Source organism: Anopheles merus, chromosome 2L (genome assembly GCF_017562075.2).
Source record: "Anopheles merus strain MAF chromosome 2L, AmerM5.1, whole genome shotgun sequence".
NCBI classification, from domain to species: Eukaryota; Metazoa; Arthropoda; class Insecta; order Diptera; family Culicidae; genus Anopheles; species Anopheles merus.
This window is the reverse complement of record NC_054083.1, coordinates 37,516,001-37,531,443: the sequence shown is the minus strand read 5'-3', so window position 1 is coordinate 37,531,443 and position 15,443 is coordinate 37,516,001. Positions and strand designations below refer to the sequence as shown.

Genomic DNA, 15,443 nt, shown 5'->3' with positions numbered 1-15,443 from the left:
TGTTATGGAAATAAGGCTTAACATTTATTTACAATATCACGATAAGCTTTCAGTCACTGGATTAGCGTTGAGATAACTAAACGTAGAGCTTTGCTGCGCCAGTGGGAATGATCCGAACGGTCCCGCCATGGTGGAGCTATAGCTGGTGGCGTACTTCCTGCCCGTATCTCGGTTGTGATACTTCCGCTCAATCACTTTGTCGAAAAATCGGGCCAACTTCACGGCATCGGTCGTTCCCGCGGCCAGCGAGCGGGATTCGTGACAGTTCAGACATATCTCGTCCGCTCCACACTGTTCCGCAATGCTGCCGGCGGACGTGCGGGTTTGAATTTTCTGCTTGTGCCCTTCGTCCAGCATGTCCAGCTTCGTGCCGATCACCAGTATAGGGATCTGAGAAAGTTTAAACTAATCAATCGTTTAAGTCGCCCTTCGAATGGTGGAGAACATGCCATCCGCTCCGACCCCATACCTGCGTCGAGCCGAGAAACTGTTCCGGATCCATATCGATCGCGTCGCCGCCCTTGAGCGCATCCTTGCCATCCTTGTTCAGTATTTCCGCCAGCCATCGTTGCAGATTTTCCTGGCTCTTCCGGTTGGTCAGATCGTGCACGAGGATGATGCCGTGCGTGGGATTGTAAAAGACCCCGCGCGTGTTTTTGTGGCTGATCGAGCCGCCAACGTCCCACAGCTCGACGAAGAACGTGTTCTGGGCCGGCGTACCTTCCCTGTACTCGTGCAGCTTCACCTCCACCGAGCAACCGACCGTCCAGCCGGGCGATGTGAGCGGCTCATTGTTGGCGATCAGATGCGTGAGCGACGTTTTGCCAACCCCTTGGGAGATGAAAAGTAAATGGCACAAAGTGGGAAATTAGTTAATTGCAATTAAAGTTACATCTTTTTAGCATAGCAAATAAGCAAAACAAAACATATTGCGGTCATTTCGTGTTCGCATTTTTTCGTACGCTCGCCGCGCACAGCTGTCAAAGTACAATAACAAAAACCAGTGATGCTAGACAAAACCGGCAATTCGTAGCAACCAGCAGCAGCAGCAACAGCAATAGCAACAACAAAAACACACACATCTCTCACTCTCGCTCGCGGTGGCTGGCAGCACTGCCACCATCGAAATGCCAATTTTCAATATGGCGCACCGTGCCGCGGCACGGCCCCAGTTCGGCTAGCGAGAAAGTGCGCTTTTGCTCCCGGTTGCACGCTGCCGCCGGTCACCAGACACGCTACAATAGACGCGCAATGTAACCCGTTACCGGAATCGCCCACTACCAGCACGCGAACTTTGTCGATAGCCGCCATACAGTGAAGTGAAAAAACGTGCCTGCACCGAACCTGGCCTTCGTGAAAACGCACAGCAAACTGAGCTGGGCAGCACACACAGTCATCGGGACGCGCTATACAGCCCTCCGCGTGCTTGACAGGTGCGTTCGAGTGTGTGTGCGTGTGGACGGGTTGGCTGCGGTGATTGGTATTGGTGGTGTATTGTTTGAGCCGCGAAAAAGAGAACGGAACAGTGTGAGCGAAAGGGCATGCGTGAAAGTGATTGCAATTTGAGAGAAACCGTTTGTTTACATTCTGATGCGATGCTGCTGCTAATTTTTTTTCTACAATTTTTGAACGGAAATAATTCATTTAAAAAAAATGCAGTTTAATCGAGTTATTTGTATTTAGTCAGTTATATTTTGAATATTACAAAAATGTCTAAAAGTACAAAAAATAAGTACAAATTTAAAATGGAGCAGATTTGGTGTCTTCCTTCAAAAGCGCATTTTTCACATGTTTGCCCTTTAATTCAATTAACAAATGTTTAAACACCTTTCAAGCAGCATTTCCTTTTATTTCCTCATTTTCTAGGTTCATCATACGCCAAAAAAAAACACCAACAAAAATAGCAAAAAATGGGTGACCAACGGTACGTGACGGAGATACCGAGCAGCCTGAAACAGCTGGCCCGGTTCGTGGTCCGCGGGTTCTACACGATCGAGGACGCACTCGTGGTCGATATGCTGGTGCGCAATCCCTGCATGAAGGAGGACGACATCTGCGAGTTGCTCAAGTTCGAGCGCAAGATGCTGCGCGCCCGGATAGCGATACTGCGCAATGACAAATTTCTCCAGGTGCGGCTCAAGATGGAAACCGGGCCGGACGGGAAGGCGCAGAAGGTGAACTACTACTTCATCAACTACAAAACGTTTGTGAACGTGGTCAAGTACAAGCTGGACCATATGCGCAAGCGGATGGAGACGGAGGAGCGGGACGCAACGAGCCGGGCGAGCTTCAAGTGCTCCAACTGCAAAAAGACGTTCACCGATCTCGAGGCGGACCAGCTGTTCGACTTTGCGACGAGCGAGTTCCGCTGCACGTACTGTGGCAACACGGTGGACGAGGACAGTTCCGCGCTGCCGAAGAAAGACTCAAGACTGCTACTAGCCAAGTTTAACGAGCAGCTGCAGCCGCTGTACGATCTGCTGCGGCAGGTCGAGGGTATTAAGCTGGCGCCCGAAATACTAGAACCAGAACCAGTAGATATAGACACCATACGGGGGTACGTTCGGCAATCCAGCAAAACTCTTAACTGCACAGTGAAATTGATTATTTCTTATTTTCTCTTCTTTTTTGTCGCAGGATTGCCAAACCCTCCACCAAAGCACCGACGGAGCAATGGTCCGGCGAAGCCACCCGGTCCAGCGGGTTTGTCGTGGAGGAGACGCGGGTAGACATTACGATCGGGGATAGCGATACGATCGACACGGCGACGCAGCGCAAGGACCGGCCAGTCTGGATGACCGAATCGACCGTCATCTCGAACGACATGGACGACAACTCGGTCGACGCCATACTGGAGAAGGCTGCCTTTACCTCAACGCAGCCGCCCTCGGGTGGCGGTTCGGGCGCGGCGGGTACGAACAGCACCACCGCCACGAACGTGATATCGAGCCGCAGCCGGAAGGATGCGGACGACATTATGTCGGTGCTGTTGCAGCACGAAAAGCAGAGCGCGAGCAGTGCGGCGAACGAGGCGGTGCGCGGTCTCGGCCAGAGCAACGACGGCGGTAACTCGAGTGATACGAGCGACGACGACCGGGACATCGAGAGTGCGGAGATACCGAGCGTGGAGATCATGGACTCGGCGTCCGACGATGACATGCCGACGGTAACGGTCGCCGGCAAGCCATACCCGCTGGATGAGATCAATGACACGCTGATAGCGGACATGACGCCGCAGGAAAAGGAAACCTACATCCAGGTGTACCAGGACCATTTCAGTCACATTTACGATTAAAAAAACTAATTAGAATCATCAGAGAAATAAATGTTAAATTTGGAGCTGAGCGTGAGATGGACTATCTCGCGCTACAAATTATTTGCTCGTTTGTTTTTTTTTTTTTTGTGCTCCTTGCTCCATTTTCCGCCAGTTGGAAGGCGCTCTTTGAAATGCTTTCTGAGAAAGACGTTTGATTTGACGTTTCTAATGTCATAACGTAGTAAAGTACGCAGCCAACAGGTTTATTTGTCCTGCAAAGTTTGTTTACGTATTACACTCTCAGAAACGCAATTGAAAAACGGCAAAAATACACAAAATTACACACCATGTCCCTTGTGGCCTACGAATACAGCAGCGATGATGGTTCGGATCAAGAGGAACAGGAAGAAACTAAACAACCAGTGGCCAGTGCTCCCGTCAAACAGAACGGCACTCCGAACGTTCCATCCAGCAGCACACAAAGCGCCACACTGGAAGATCAGGAGCCGGATGTTGATGAACTGCCGAAGCATAGCTTACACCTTCCAGCTCCCAAACTCCTGAACGACCTACGCATCGAGGAGGAGGATGACGAGTTCCTGCACAAGAAGGCAATCCCGGCCAACATTCCCGTACCGAAGCCTCCGCCCGCCAAGCCCAAGGTTCGCAACGGCAAGGTACAGATCACCATCCCCTCGATGAAGGACTTCGACGACGTCGAGACACGCGATACGAAAAAGGAAAAGCCCATCATCGGTGCTGCAATGCCCAAAAAGACGACCAGCCTGCTCAGCATGCTGCCGAAGCCCAGAACGGCACTGTTTGACCCGAAACCGTCGCCCGCAGCATCCGGAAGCGCTCCAGCTAGTGCCACCTTCAGCAAGCGACTCGTACCGGATTCCGTTGCCAATCGGCCGCGCAATGTCCCACTGAGTGCTCAAACCCAGTCCAACAGCCGACCAACCGGCGCAAAACCAGCCAAACCGGGAGCCGGATCATCCGCGCAACCACCGGACAACAGTGACGAGGAGGAAGAGGACGAACAAATGGTAGATTTCTTCTCGTTCAACAAAGTCGATGAGCTGCCCACCGTCAGCACGAACGAAATCAGTGCGATGGTGGCGAAAAAGGCAGCGAAAATCGCAGAAAACGTGCGGAAGTACACCGAGCCGGAAGAGCCGTCGGACGGTGGGGATACGAGCGGCGTCGCTAGCGGCGCGTACGATACGGCCCAGCCGCACCAGCCAGCGGAGGAGGATTTGGCGAGTGAAACTGCACTGGCCGCCCTGATCGGTGGCAATCGGGCCAAGCGTGCCCGGCTGGAGGAGGTCGATCTGATCGAAATCACGTCCGCGGACATCGTCCCGACGAAGGAGGACTTTCTGCGCCGGCAGCTGCAGGACGAGACGGGCTACGTGCCGACCGGCCATCTCGTGGGCGACTGGACCTGCACCAGCAAGCGGAAATCGCACATCACTCAGCTGGCGAGCAAGGCGCAGGCTAATGCGCAAGAGCTGGAGGCAATGTGGGCCGCGAACCGGCAGTCCCGGCGCCAAACGCAGAGCAAGTACGGGTTTTGAGTGCCCCTGGTGGGGTGGATGTGCTGGTAGCGTTAGGCTGCTGATTGAGAAGTGTTTAAATAAATTAAAATGTCACCGTATCTCACGAAACGATCGCACACGTACATGTTTTTCCTAAATGTCATCAAAAGGTGGGAACTTTCCACCATAATGCACGTACAAAACCGTTATTAAATACATATAACTTTAATAGTTCCGGGCCCCGTAATCACCGCAACGGTGTTACGCACGGTTTTGCGTGTAAATTCAGAACAAAAGGATAATTTCTTCCCTCCCCTGGGGCTCTCGCACAATTGCTTTCCTCTCACATAGTTTTTCCACGCCGAATGTTCGCTTGTCACTACTGCATTGTGGCAAAATGCCCGGCAAAAGTCATTCCCACCCCTTCGCCATAATAACGACGCCGCCGGTCTGTGCCTTACGAAGGATTACAGTCTAACCGCGGCCGGACCGGTTCATCGTCGTCATCGAGCGTATCGAAGAGGGACGCGCGCGGACCGTACGCAAACGCCGGAAAGATGCGGGACAGGTTCGAGGCCGAGCGGATCGAAAAGTCGTTCCGGTGCTGCGTGCGGCTGTGCACGTTGCGCCGCACGTATCGCTTCAGATCGTTCCACTCGAAGACGGGCGCAGTCTGCTCGTCGCGCAGCCCCTTCGGTACCCACACCTTGATGTCGTTGTCCACGCCCGAGGTGGCCAGTATCGGGAAGGCCGGATGCGGCTCGAGACAGTTGACCACCTCGCCCGGATTGCTGCGCAGCCAGTTGACGATCCGCCGGCTGCTCTTCTCCCAGATGTACACGTACCCACAGTCGCTGCCACTCACCACGAACTCCGAGCGCGGTCCGAAGAAGCTGACGCCCTTGATGGTTTGCACGTTGCTGTGGGAGGGAGGCAAGAGGAAAAAAAGGGCTGTTAAAAACGCGCAAACCCTACTCCCTGTCCTAATCCTAACGCAAATTACCAGTGGCCCCTGAATCGTTCGGTCGGAATCACCATTTCCGCCTGCGCTTCGGCCAGTTTAAACAGATAGATATCATCGTCACTGTAGCTGGCAAGAATCTCCGTCCCGTCGTGGTTGTATACTGCGCACGTGATGCTGGAATAGCTTCGTAGCTGGCGGAAGAGAAAACAAATAATCGTTCGTTAGCTTTTTGTTCTGGGCGCTTCTTTCCATTTTCCTCTTCGGGTTTTCGAGCGTACCCCTTCGCCCTGCTCGCCGACAAACAGCATCCGGAGCGGTTTCTGCGCCCGCCGTAGATCGTACACGCGCACCGCGCTGCCACTGCCGGACACGCAAAACTCCGTATCGTATGGATGGGTGGCGATGCTGTACAGCCGCAACCCGACGTCGACCACCGTTTGCATCTTCGCCTGGCGCATATCGCACAGGCGCACCTTCTCGTCCTCGCCCGCCATCAGGAAGGTCAGATCGTTCCGGGCCGGTATGGCCACCTTGTGGATTGGGTGCTGCGACCGGAAGATCACCTTGGTGACCGCCTGCCCGCACGATTTCACCGTCGTGTGGCGCACGTGCCCGTCGCGCCCGGTCGAGATGATCTCGATCTCGCTCCCGTACCCGTCGCACGTCATGAACTTGGTCTGGAAGACGTTGTTCTTGTGGCCGCTGCGGATCGATTTGAGCAGCTTCTTCGACTCCCAGTGCCACAGGTTGATGCGCAGATCGTCCGACCCGCTCGCCAGCAGCTTGCCGGACGGGTGGAAGTTGAGCGAGTTGACGCACCCGGTATGGTGGGCCAGCTTGTGCAGCAGCCCTAGCCGCTGGATGAGGTGCACCGAACCGTAGGCGCGCGTCTGGAACTGGATCGGATTGTACCGTCCGACGGTGGCGGGTGGCCGATGGAACGCTATACCGTGCTGCCGCTGGCTTATCTCGCGCACTATGTTCCATTTGCACCTATGGGCGGGGTGGGAAAAATCCGTTAGGTTTATGTTTCAGTTAGCACAGGGAAACCCATACAAACGCACTTCACGGAGCTCGTCTGCAGACATTCTAGATTATGCACATTCTCGTCACACTGATCGGACGGTTCTTGGATCGAAACGAAATCCGATTCACTGGACCTGCGAAATGAAACGGAATTTAGTATCCTCTCACCCGGTCGACACCCATACACGGTCACAATCCCCACTTACTGTATGTACGATTCGGAACCGTCCGAGCTGGACGATGCGGTGGAAGCGGACGAAAGGCTTGAGTGGGAAGAGTCGGAGGACAGATGGTTTACCTCCTCCATCCCAAACAATCGCCGCCTGCGCTGCAACCCACCCGCCGGCCAGTTGTTATCCTCGTCGTCGTACAGGTCCGCCTCGGCACTGTCCACCTCCGAGGGCGTTTCGTAATCTAACTCGTTGGGTAAAAAGCCAGGCGCCAGCAGTTCCGCAATATTATCGGCCAGCTGTTGCGAGCGGGGGACAAAAAAAAGCGTGGATTAGAAAGCACGCCCCAAAACCAAAACCGCGTGCGCCTTTTTTTTTTGTCTCTAACCTGATTCCGAATACGAATTGCGTCCCGGTGATCACCGCCATCGCTGCCCGAGCCCGCTTCATTATCGTCGGCCGCCGCATTCGCTGCACCGTCTCCCCCCTCGTCGCCATCGTTACGTTGCCGGGAGCGCAGGCTACCTAGATTGCGCACGTTGCGATGCACCAACCGGCGCACCGACTGCTCCAGATGATGAAAGTAGGCATCGTCGACCGCTGCGTCCTCATCGCTCGAGGACGAGGCGTTCCTTTCGGCGGCATTGCGATCCCGGGAAGGGGTACGGCTCCGGACATTAGCAGCGGCAGCAGGAGCAGCACTCGCCGGGTGCCGGTTTCGTTGCGCCGGTGGTGGATCGTTGGCGGTGGACTCACTTTGCCGGTCTTCCGGTGCACTGTACATACAGACCCCCGAACTCGCGTATCAAATCGGATTCTTATTGTATCCCGTGCTGCTTACCTTGCTGAAGCACTTTTGCTTTCTGTGGCTGTGGCGCTGGAAGTGGACGCCATATTGGACGAAGAAGCTGCCCTGCCGGACAGCGATGATGATGACGACGACGATGTTGAGGGTTGCGGATGATGGACGGTTTTCGCCTTCTTCGGTGGACTCTTCTCGTCAGTCTCCTTATCACCGCCGCCGCCTTTCGAGCCGCTTTCGTCCATCGTTTCACGCACAGGGGTGGGGAAGGGCCACAAAAACGTCTCACACTATAAGGGCTACAGAAAAGAAAAGGTGCTTCGTTTAATGCAAGAGAAAATCTGCGTCGTATGGCAGGAAAATTCTCCCAAGCTGTTGTTGTTTTCTTTTTACATGCAAGATGACAGCCTGCTTGAATTGTGTTTTTTTGCTTTTGTTGCAGCTGGAGCAAATTAAAGGGAAGGGGGTTGAGAGCCCCCAAAACCAACACCAACCTGTATGAATTCGTACGCCTTTTCTAGACACACTTCCTCAATAATTGTTATAAACTAAATTGCAATAAAACCTCTCTTTTTTACACTGTAAAAATATGTTTGCAGAGGCAGAAAATTACGCACAGCAAGTGTTGTTGATTCGATCGCCAACAATTGACACCTTGGGCGAAACTGACAGACCGGATTGGACAGGGTTGCTCCTCTATCGAACTGAAAATCACCGGTGGGTTTTGCTAAGTTGGGGTAATTTTGGGAAGAATCTGTGCCTGAAATTGGAGTTGGTTCCATTCCAACCATTTTAAAAGTGTACCTTCCTTCCCAGTACCTAGACTGGCATAGGTTCAAAAGCAGCTTCAAAGTTGGAGGAGGCCTGATCGAGATGGATTCGACATTAGTTCCTACCAGTTGGCTTGACTATGCTAGATTCCAAATTTCTTACTAGATCGTCTTGACTAGTGATGAGTAAAGTTGGCAAAAATTCGGAGTCACCTCCCGGTTCCGATATTTCACCCGAGTCGGAATCGACTCCGGAAGGTAGGTCCGCTCTGCATTATCCAGAGTCAGCCGGAGTTATTGGGAGTCTGAGTCATCCGGAGTCGTTAGAAGTCTTCAAAGTCACCCGAAATCGGTTGCAGTCCAAGTTGTTCAGTGCCGGCCTGTATAAGAAGTGCACGCGCAAAGTGAAGGATAAAAACACAACGAAATTAAATGCCTAATTACAAGTACATCGGCCGCACGGCTCCTGTTGACTTCGACCGATTCCGCTTCCAGTAGACTCCTATCGACTCTAGACGACTCCGAATGACTCCGACTCCGGACTAGTTCGACTCCGGGAGAGTCTGGGCGACTCTAGGCGACTTCAGGCGACTCTGGACGACTCTGAAAGACTCCGGATGGCTCTGAACCACTCCGGACGACTCTGGGAGACATCACCAATTTGGGAGACTAAGGACAATTTCTACTCCGAACGACTGCGAACAACTCCAGATGGCTCCGAACAACTCCGAACGACTCCAAACGACTCCGAACGACTCCGGACGACTCCGAGTGACTTCGACCGACCCCGGACGACTCCGGGTAACTTTGGACAGCTTCGGCCGACTCCGACTCTGGGCGAAACTAGTGGTTCGGATTTTGCTGGAGTCGGAATTGGAATAACAATAGCCGGAGTTGGATCGGAATTGTGGGTGCGTTGTAAAATATTTTCCCAGAAAAATAAAATTATTCAGAATTTTTCCGATCGGTTACCATTGTGCAAGGATTGTTTTGAAAATCTCCATCTGTCAACAGCGGTAAACACATGTGAACTGCTTTCCATGCGTGCACGAGAGTTGGAAATACGATTCCCCGCTCAATCACCTGCCACGATGGATTCCTTGCTGGCGAGCTTAAAACAACGCAACGGTAAGTACATTCGAACGTATTTCTTTTCCTTTTTTTTTTGGTTAACCATCAATTGTTTCTGATTGTTTTCGATCCAGCCTCCGAACCTTCCGGCCGGTTCTATGCGGCTCTGCTACAAGCTGACTGGAGCACGCTGCTCAACTCCAGCACGTTCGCCGAAGTGCTCAAGCATGAAACGCTCCAAACCGATGCTTCCAGTGAGGAACTGCTTCACCTGGCCATCGGCAGCTTGCTAGCCTTTGTCCAGTACAACTTCCTTGGCCCGCGGGAAAAACACGCCGAAGGACAGCGGCAGCAACAATTCGACCTTATAGCCCAGCTAGGTTCCGATGGAGAGGAGCTGAACGTGAACGTAGAGCGTGCGGACTGTTTGCTTGTCTGTAAGAAGATATTCGAGCGTCTCGTTAATCTCGCCACGGAGCCGAAAGAAGCGCCCTCCGAGCAGTACTGCTTGCGACTCTGGTATCAGCGCTATTTGCTCATCCATCAGCGCTGTATGGACGATCTTACCCACAGTCTGTACGAACGGTTCAACACGAATGTGGCCGCACTGGAGGCAGCCGTAGCCGATGCGGACAAAGCAACGAAAGTGGAAACCTTTCTAGAGATACTGTTCGGATTTGTGCAGTTTAAGCGCATTACAAAGTCGGAACAGTGGCTCCAGAAGCTGGAAGCCGTCTCGTCCGTTACCCTGTCGGTGGAGGGTGTGCTGGGAGTGCGCACCAAGTTCCAGCAGAACCCACTGCCCCAGCTCACCCTGCGGCTGCAGGGCGTCAGCGAGCTGGGACTGCCCGGTGCGGTGGAAACGCACGGCCATCTGAAGCTGCCGGCGATACTGAAGCTCGAGGATGAGGTGCGGCTGGAAAAGGTTAAGTTTATGAGCGAGCAGGAGAACGAGGACGTGCAGCTGCCCGCGCTGGTACAGAACATGGTGCTGGGGAAGGTGTAAGTGAAGTGGGAATTGTCTTCTTTCTTCCAAATAAGGTAAATTGTAATCCCGTTTGCTTTTCCTTTTCTAGATACTTTCTGTACGTGTCGCAGCCGAAGGAGCAATTGACGCTGGAAGAGATACAACCGTACATCACGTCGCTCGTTTACCAGCAGCACGGACCGTGGGCGACCCGTGTGGCCACCCTTTTCCTCAACGCCACCACCGAGGCAACGCACAAGCGCACGGTCGACCGATCGTTGCGCCAGATCGAGGAGCTGGTGCAGCAGCTTGACACACCTTCGGGTGAAACGGCCGCCATCCCGATAGCGGACCGGTTGTCGATGGTGTTCAGCTCGTGGCCCATCGCCAGCTGGCAGATGAAGGAAAAGCTGGCCGACGTGATGGTCAGCCTGGGCATGGTGAAGGGTGCGCTTGACATTTACCAGCAGGTGCAGAGCTGGGAGAACGTGATCGACTGCTACACGGTGCTCGAGATGCGCCATCTCGCCGCCACCGTCATCAATCAGCTGATCGAACGGAACGGCCCCTCGGTCCGGCTGTACTGCATGCTCGGTGACGCTACGGACGAGGTGGACTGCTACCGGCGTGCCTGGGAGCTGTCCAATGAGAAGAGTGCGAAAGCGCAACGGCACTGGGGCAACTATTACTTCGCGCGCAAGGACTACGCGGCCGCGATCGAGCATCTGCGCCGTTCGATCGAGATAAACTGCCTGCAGGAACGGATCCTGCTGCGGCTCGGGTACTCCGCCCTGCAGCTGGAGCGGTGGGAGGAGGCCGCTTACGCCTACCGGCTGTACACCTCGCTCGAGAGCCACGGGTTCGAGCCGTGGAACAATCTCGCCAAGGCGTACATCATGCTGGGGGAAAAGGCGCGCGCGCACAAGGTGCTGCAGGAGGCGCTCAAGTGCAACTTCAGCAACTGGAAGGTGTGGGAAAACTATCTGCTCGTGTGTGTCGATACGCGCAACGTTGGCGATGCGTTGAACGCGTACGAGCGGCTGCTCGAGCTGAAGGAGCGCCACTACGACAAGGAGGTGCTGGAACTGGTCGTGCGTGCGATCGTGCTGGGGGAAAAGGATGCCGATGGGGTGTCGTGCGGCCGGCTGAGGCAGAAAGCGATCAAGCTGCTCGGTCATGCCTGTGCCCAGCAGCCCAACAATGGGTATCTGTACGAGCTGGCGGCCGAGCTGGAAGATGCGGACCTGCTGAAGCGCTGCCAAAAGCTGCAGAACGCGTACCGCGGCTACACGCAGTCCAACAGTCAGTGGTCTAAAGCGCCGGAGAGCGCTCTGACGGTGGTGAACCTAAGCGTTGAGCTTTGCGAACGTTCGCTGAAGGCATTTGTGGATGGAAGGCAGGAGACGGACCGGTTAGTGCCGCTACGATCGCAGCTCTCTTCGGCCCGGCTCAGTGGGCAGGCGTGCTTACGCTCCGCTAGCAAGGAAGCGTGGCCAGAGTGTGCCGAACCGTTGGCGGCGCTGGAACGTTTGGTGGAACAAATGACAACGCAATTGAAGGAAGCGATGGCCCAATAGGGGGGGGGGGGGGGGTAAGTTTTTCTTTCGCCAAGCGAATGCAAACACACATTTCCCTTCAAATAAAGCATTTATCTACTTTTAAATTTAATGCAAATTCAAATTGGTTGTTATGAGCACACGCACGGTTTGGTCGAACGATCCGCACACGGCCAGTCCCTGGCGGTCCGGGCTCCAGTCGAAGGTGTGCACGGGTTGCGTGGACAGCGTGGTAGCGTGCAACATTTCCAGCGTTCCTGCAACGCCCTGCTCTTCCCCGTCCGACGGCGTTGTGACCCGTTTTTCCGGATAGTGGCTGCAGTAATAGAAAATTATTAAAGTTAAATAAAAATGGCGGTGTAATCCAAAGGATTTTCGCTACTTACTAAAGCCATATGCGCACATTGCCCGACCCACCGCCGGTCACAAAGATGTCCCTGTTCTGCGGCAGATGCTTCACCGTCCAGACGGTCGATTTGGCCCCGCCGATCACACCGTTCGAGCCCAGCGATTGTCCGACCGTCTTCTCCCGCACCGAAGCGAACCCTTTCTGCGAATGCTGCGTGCGCATGTCGTACACAAACAGCCCTCCCTCCAGCGTGCTTACCGCCAGCTTGTTCATCCGTATATCCTTCCGATCGAACTCGACCGCACAGATGCCGTTCTTTACGTTCGTCTCCCAGCGCAACTTCAGATTGCGCAGATCGATCAGCTTCAGATCGCCATTATCGTACCCGGAGCAAACGACACGCTCCACCGCGTTGTGCGAATCGCCAAACCCGACCGCCCAACAGTCTCGCCGGCAGTCTTTGCTGGCCGGGCAAATGTTTGCGACCGGATCGTTCGGTTGACGCGGGTCCCACACCTTTACCGCACCGTCCCGCCCACCGGTCACAATTTCCGGCGCACCACAGTTCACCGTTGAGCCGCCGGTTGCGTCCAGCGTATTGATGATCCCATCGTGAGCGGCCACCTCGTACACCGGCGGTGCGTCCATTCGTTCCAGATCGTACACGGCCAGCTTACCGGCAAAATCACCCACCGCCAGGTGCTCGGTGCGCAGCTTGGAGGCACCGAACGAGCAGCATTTCAGCGACTTTTCTCGCTCCGTCTCCTTCACCAGCTCGAGCGTGCCACGGTTGAGCTGGTATATTTGCACCACGCCCGTGCCTTTCGGTTTCGACCCGAGCGACACAAACTTCGCCGTGCAGGGTATCCATTTGACGTCGTACACGGAATAGTTGAGCGATTGTTCGATGTGCGATATCATCTGTACGGAATCCATTGTGGTGGAGGTACAGCGTAGCTCATGCTTCGATTGTTAAGAACGATCTAGAAATGGCGATGAGTTTTATTGGTAAGGGGAAAAAACGCAAAAGCGCAGAGTGCTACTGCTGCTGCCGGTAACCGTCGTTGCTAGGATGTTTGTAAATAAACTCACGCGTTTGAACGGTACCAACGGCACAGTGGGCGCTGACTGGTCAACGTCACAGACATTCGTAAGCAGCGTGTACACTAGTGATGGGTAAAGTTCCAATAATCCCGACTCCGATAATTTCGGAACCGACTCCGGAAGGTAGGTTCGTCCAACATTATACGGAATCGTCCGGAATCGTCCGGATTTGTCCAGAATCGACTGAAAATGCGCGGAGTCGCAGTCATTCGGAATCGTTTGGAGTTGTTCAGAGTCGTTCGGAGTTGTTCGGAGTTGGAGTTGTCCGGAGTTATTCGAATTGGCCCGGAATCGATTGGAGTCGGAAACTTCCGGGGTTGGCCCGAGTCGACCTTCGAAACAATGGCCATTATACGAAGTTCACGCATTAAGCAAAAGACAAAAAACACAACGAAATGGAATGCCTGGTCACAAGCACATTGCACCGGAGGACTCCTGTTGACTCTGATTTCCAAGGTCTTTGAAAGAGAACAGGTCATTTCATCTCGCTTTTGATATTTATGAAAAAATGTTTACAAACAAACGGGTAATACCTATAGTGGAAAAGAAGACGATTTTGATATAAAGATTATTGTAATGCTGCAATTTCCTGCAGCAACCCAAGCGCCACAGATTAAGCTTAAACGACTGAAAAATTGAATATCCATATAAAAAAAATGAAAGCTCCACAGCTTCATTGGTTTGATCAATAGATGGCGTATTACAACTCATCATTATATTGCTATCCTTTTCTTGCAATGTGTTTCGCTATTATACCTATTATATAGCCTTCTAACTTTCCGAGCAAAAATCTATATGAATGGTCGTGTGATACATGGGTATCAACACCAACGACCATTACTCAAATCTCACTTGCTTCAGTACTGGTGGTTTCCATTGGAGATTAGTATTTAAACAATCGTATCGCCGTTCTAGTTCTAGCGATGCATAACTTCAATGCGAAACCATACAACAGTACAGAGGAAATGAGAAAGCTCTCCTCCAAGCGAGGAAGCTCAACTGGTTGGGTATCCCACAAACAGATGGCGCCACCAGCTTTTTTGCTATTTTTAGAATGCATGAGTCGTTTGCCGTCTGCTAAACGAAGTCTTTCTATATTCCGTTTAGGTAGAGTGCTTGTGTCGTTTAGAAGCCGTTTAGTGGTCGTTTAGTGGATTTGTGGCACTTGGGAAATCACTCATGGAAGTCTTTTGGGTCATAAGACATCATAAGAAGAAGTCATTTGAATCCCTTCTGTATTCACGAACCACTACCATTTGCAACAGTCTTGCCGGAGGGTAATAATCAAAAGCTAAATATTCATAAAACAGCACAATACACGTTCCAACTAGAACTCATTCCTTTGCTTATACCCTGGCGACGAATGATAAATGAGATCCTTGGATTGTATCAGCCATATAACATTCTAATTGCTCAATTTATTAAAAGGAAATGAGTGTGATATGCTGAACAAAACTCTCATGCATTCCACGTCTATCGCGAAACAAAAACAATGTTCAATTTAACTGTCGAAATTTTCCCATGGCTTTCCGTTAATTTAGTCTAAACGCATCGACCTGTTCTCTTTCAAGACCTTGCCGATTCCGGTCGACTCCAATCGACTCTGAATGACTCTGACTCCGGTCGACTCTGGACAACTCCGACTCCGAACAACTCCAAAGTATTCCGGATGACTCCAGTCGACTCCGACTCCAAACGACTCGAGACGACTCCGGACGACTCTAGACGATTCTGACTCCGAACCAAGGATAATGTATTTAGAAGGTTGATTTTTATCGCTTTTGCTGGGTGACATTGTGGGGGACATCTGTCACTCTCTGCATATAAATTTCATTACCCCGCACCAGCCCTCCCCGATTTTTATACC

The 15,443-nt window shown here is 52.8% G+C and overlaps 6 protein-coding genes across 11 annotated transcripts; 3 read left to right on the top strand and 3 right to left on the bottom strand.

Annotated features, from left to right (window-relative positions):
• Nucleotides 1-5: 5 nt before the first annotated feature.
• Nucleotides 6-1,451, bottom strand: LOC121593376 (rab-like protein 3). Of its 4 annotated transcripts, none has more exons than XM_041915657.1 (3): nt 1,334-1,451; nt 470-831; nt 6-405 (listed from the first exon to the last, which is right to left on the bottom strand). In XM_041915657.1, the coding sequence occupies exons 1-3, from the start codon at nt 1,395-1,397 to the stop codon at nt 37-39; spliced, it is 795 nt and encodes a 264-aa protein (XP_041771591.1). In that variant the 5' UTR covers nt 1,398-1,451; the 3' UTR covers nt 6-36. The 4 variants fall into 4 exon arrangements, with proteins under 4 accessions (XP_041771591.1, XP_041771592.1, XP_041771593.1 ...); XM_041915658.1 differs by having other exon boundaries at nt 6-390; XM_041915659.1 differs by having other exon boundaries at nt 1,266-1,354.
• On the top strand, nt 1,344-3,374 carry LOC121593375 (general transcription factor IIE subunit 1). Of its 2 annotated transcripts, none has more exons than XM_041915655.1 (3): nt 1,344-1,433; nt 1,867-2,557; nt 2,638-3,374. In XM_041915655.1, the coding sequence occupies exons 2-3, from the start codon at nt 1,911-1,913 to the stop codon at nt 3,293-3,295; spliced, it is 1,305 nt and encodes a 434-aa protein (XP_041771589.1). In that variant the 5' UTR covers nt 1,344-1,433; nt 1,867-1,910; the 3' UTR covers nt 3,296-3,374. The 2 variants fall into 2 exon arrangements, with proteins under 2 accessions (XP_041771589.1, XP_041771590.1); XM_041915656.1 differs by lacking the exon at nt 1,344-1,433 and adding an exon at nt 1,438-1,527.
• Nucleotides 3,375-3,509: 135 nt separating this feature from the next.
• Nucleotides 3,510-4,932, top strand: LOC121593144 (proline-rich protein PRCC). Its single transcript, XM_041915243.1, has one exon. The coding sequence runs from the start codon at nt 3,604-3,606 to the stop codon at nt 4,834-4,836; it is 1,233 nt and encodes a 410-aa protein (XP_041771177.1). The 5' UTR covers nt 3,510-3,603; the 3' UTR covers nt 4,837-4,932.
• A 71-nt stretch (nt 4,933-5,003) lies between these two features.
• Nucleotides 5,004-8,425, bottom strand: LOC121593143 (DDB1- and CUL4-associated factor 8-like). 2 transcript variants are annotated; one of them, XM_041915241.1, is made up of 8 exons: nt 8,254-8,425; nt 7,799-8,058; nt 7,346-7,733; nt 6,994-7,256; nt 6,826-6,921; nt 6,040-6,754; nt 5,801-5,952; nt 5,004-5,717 (listed from the first exon to the last, which is right to left on the bottom strand). In XM_041915241.1, the coding sequence occupies exons 2-8, from the start codon at nt 8,002-8,004 to the stop codon at nt 5,255-5,257; spliced, it is 2,283 nt and encodes a 760-aa protein (XP_041771175.1). In that variant the 5' UTR covers nt 8,005-8,058; nt 8,254-8,425; the 3' UTR covers nt 5,004-5,254. The 2 variants fall into 2 exon arrangements, with proteins under 2 accessions (XP_041771175.1, XP_041771176.1); XM_041915242.1 differs by lacking the exon at nt 8,254-8,425 and having other exon boundaries at nt 7,799-8,160.
• A 1,123-nt stretch (nt 8,426-9,548) lies between these two features.
• Nucleotides 9,549-12,289, top strand: LOC121593442 (tetratricopeptide repeat protein 27). Its single transcript, XM_041915776.1, has 3 exons — nt 9,549-9,657; nt 9,735-10,602; nt 10,677-12,289. The coding sequence occupies exons 1-3, from the start codon at nt 9,570-9,572 to the stop codon at nt 12,142-12,144; spliced, it is 2,424 nt and encodes an 807-aa protein (XP_041771710.1). The 5' UTR covers nt 9,549-9,569; the 3' UTR covers nt 12,145-12,289.
• On the bottom strand, nt 12,196-13,562 carry LOC121593444 (WD repeat-containing protein 92). Its single transcript, XM_041915777.1, has 2 exons — nt 12,510-13,562; nt 12,196-12,439 (listed from the first exon to the last, which is right to left on the bottom strand). Exons 1-2 carry the CDS (start codon nt 13,406-13,408, stop codon nt 12,232-12,234), a joined length of 1,107 nt encoding a protein of 368 aa, XP_041771711.1. The 5' UTR covers nt 13,409-13,562; the 3' UTR covers nt 12,196-12,231.
• Between the last annotated feature and the right edge of the window lie 1,881 nt (nt 13,563-15,443).

Coding starts and splice junctions, on each gene's coding strand:
- LOC121593376 (XM_041915657.1), bottom strand. CDS start 1,397: ATGACTGTGTGTGCTGCCCAGCTCAGTTTGCTGTGCGTTTTCACGAAG. Junction 832..1,333: donor GAAGGCCAGGTTCGGTGCAG/GCACGTTTTTTC, acceptor TCATCTCCCAAG/GGGTTGGCAAAACGTCGCTC. Junction 406..469: donor AGTTTCTCGGCTCGACGCAG/GTATGGGGTCGG, acceptor ACGATTGATTAG/TTTAAACTTTCTCAGATCCC.
- LOC121593375 (XM_041915655.1), top strand. CDS start 1,911: ATGGGTGACCAACGGTACGTGACGGAGATACCGAGCAGCCTGAAACAG. Junction 2,558..2,637: donor GATATAGACACCATACGGGG/GTACGTTCGGCA, acceptor TTTTTGTCGCAG/GATTGCCAAACCCTCCACCA.
- LOC121593144 (XM_041915243.1), top strand. CDS start 3,604: ATGTCCCTTGTGGCCTACGAATACAGCAGCGATGATGGTTCGGATCAA.
- LOC121593143 (XM_041915241.1), bottom strand. CDS start 8,004: ATGGACGAAAGCGGCTCGAAAGGCGGCGGCGGTGATAAGGAGACTGAC. Junction 6,755..6,825: donor CTGCAGACGAGCTCCGTGAA/GTGCGTTTGTAT, acceptor CCCCGCCCATAG/GTGCAAATGGAACATAGTGC. Junction 5,718..5,800: donor GAACGATTCAGGGGCCACTG/GTAATTTGCGTT, acceptor TCCCTCCCACAG/CAACGTGCAAACCATCAAGG.
- LOC121593442 (XM_041915776.1), top strand. CDS start 9,570: ATGCGTGCACGAGAGTTGGAAATACGATTCCCCGCTCAATCACCTGCC. Junction 9,658..9,734: donor GAGCTTAAAACAACGCAACG/GTAAGTACATTC, acceptor TTTTCGATCCAG/CCTCCGAACCTTCCGGCCGG. Junction 10,603..10,676: donor AACATGGTGCTGGGGAAGGT/GTAAGTGAAGTG, acceptor TTCCTTTTCTAG/ATACTTTCTGTACGTGTCGC.
- LOC121593444 (XM_041915777.1), bottom strand. CDS start 13,408: ATGGATTCCGTACAGATGATATCGCACATCGAACAATCGCTCAACTAT. Junction 12,440..12,509: donor AATGTGCGCATATGGCTTTA/GTAAGTAGCGAA, acceptor CTATTACTGCAG/CCACTATCCGGAAAAACGGG.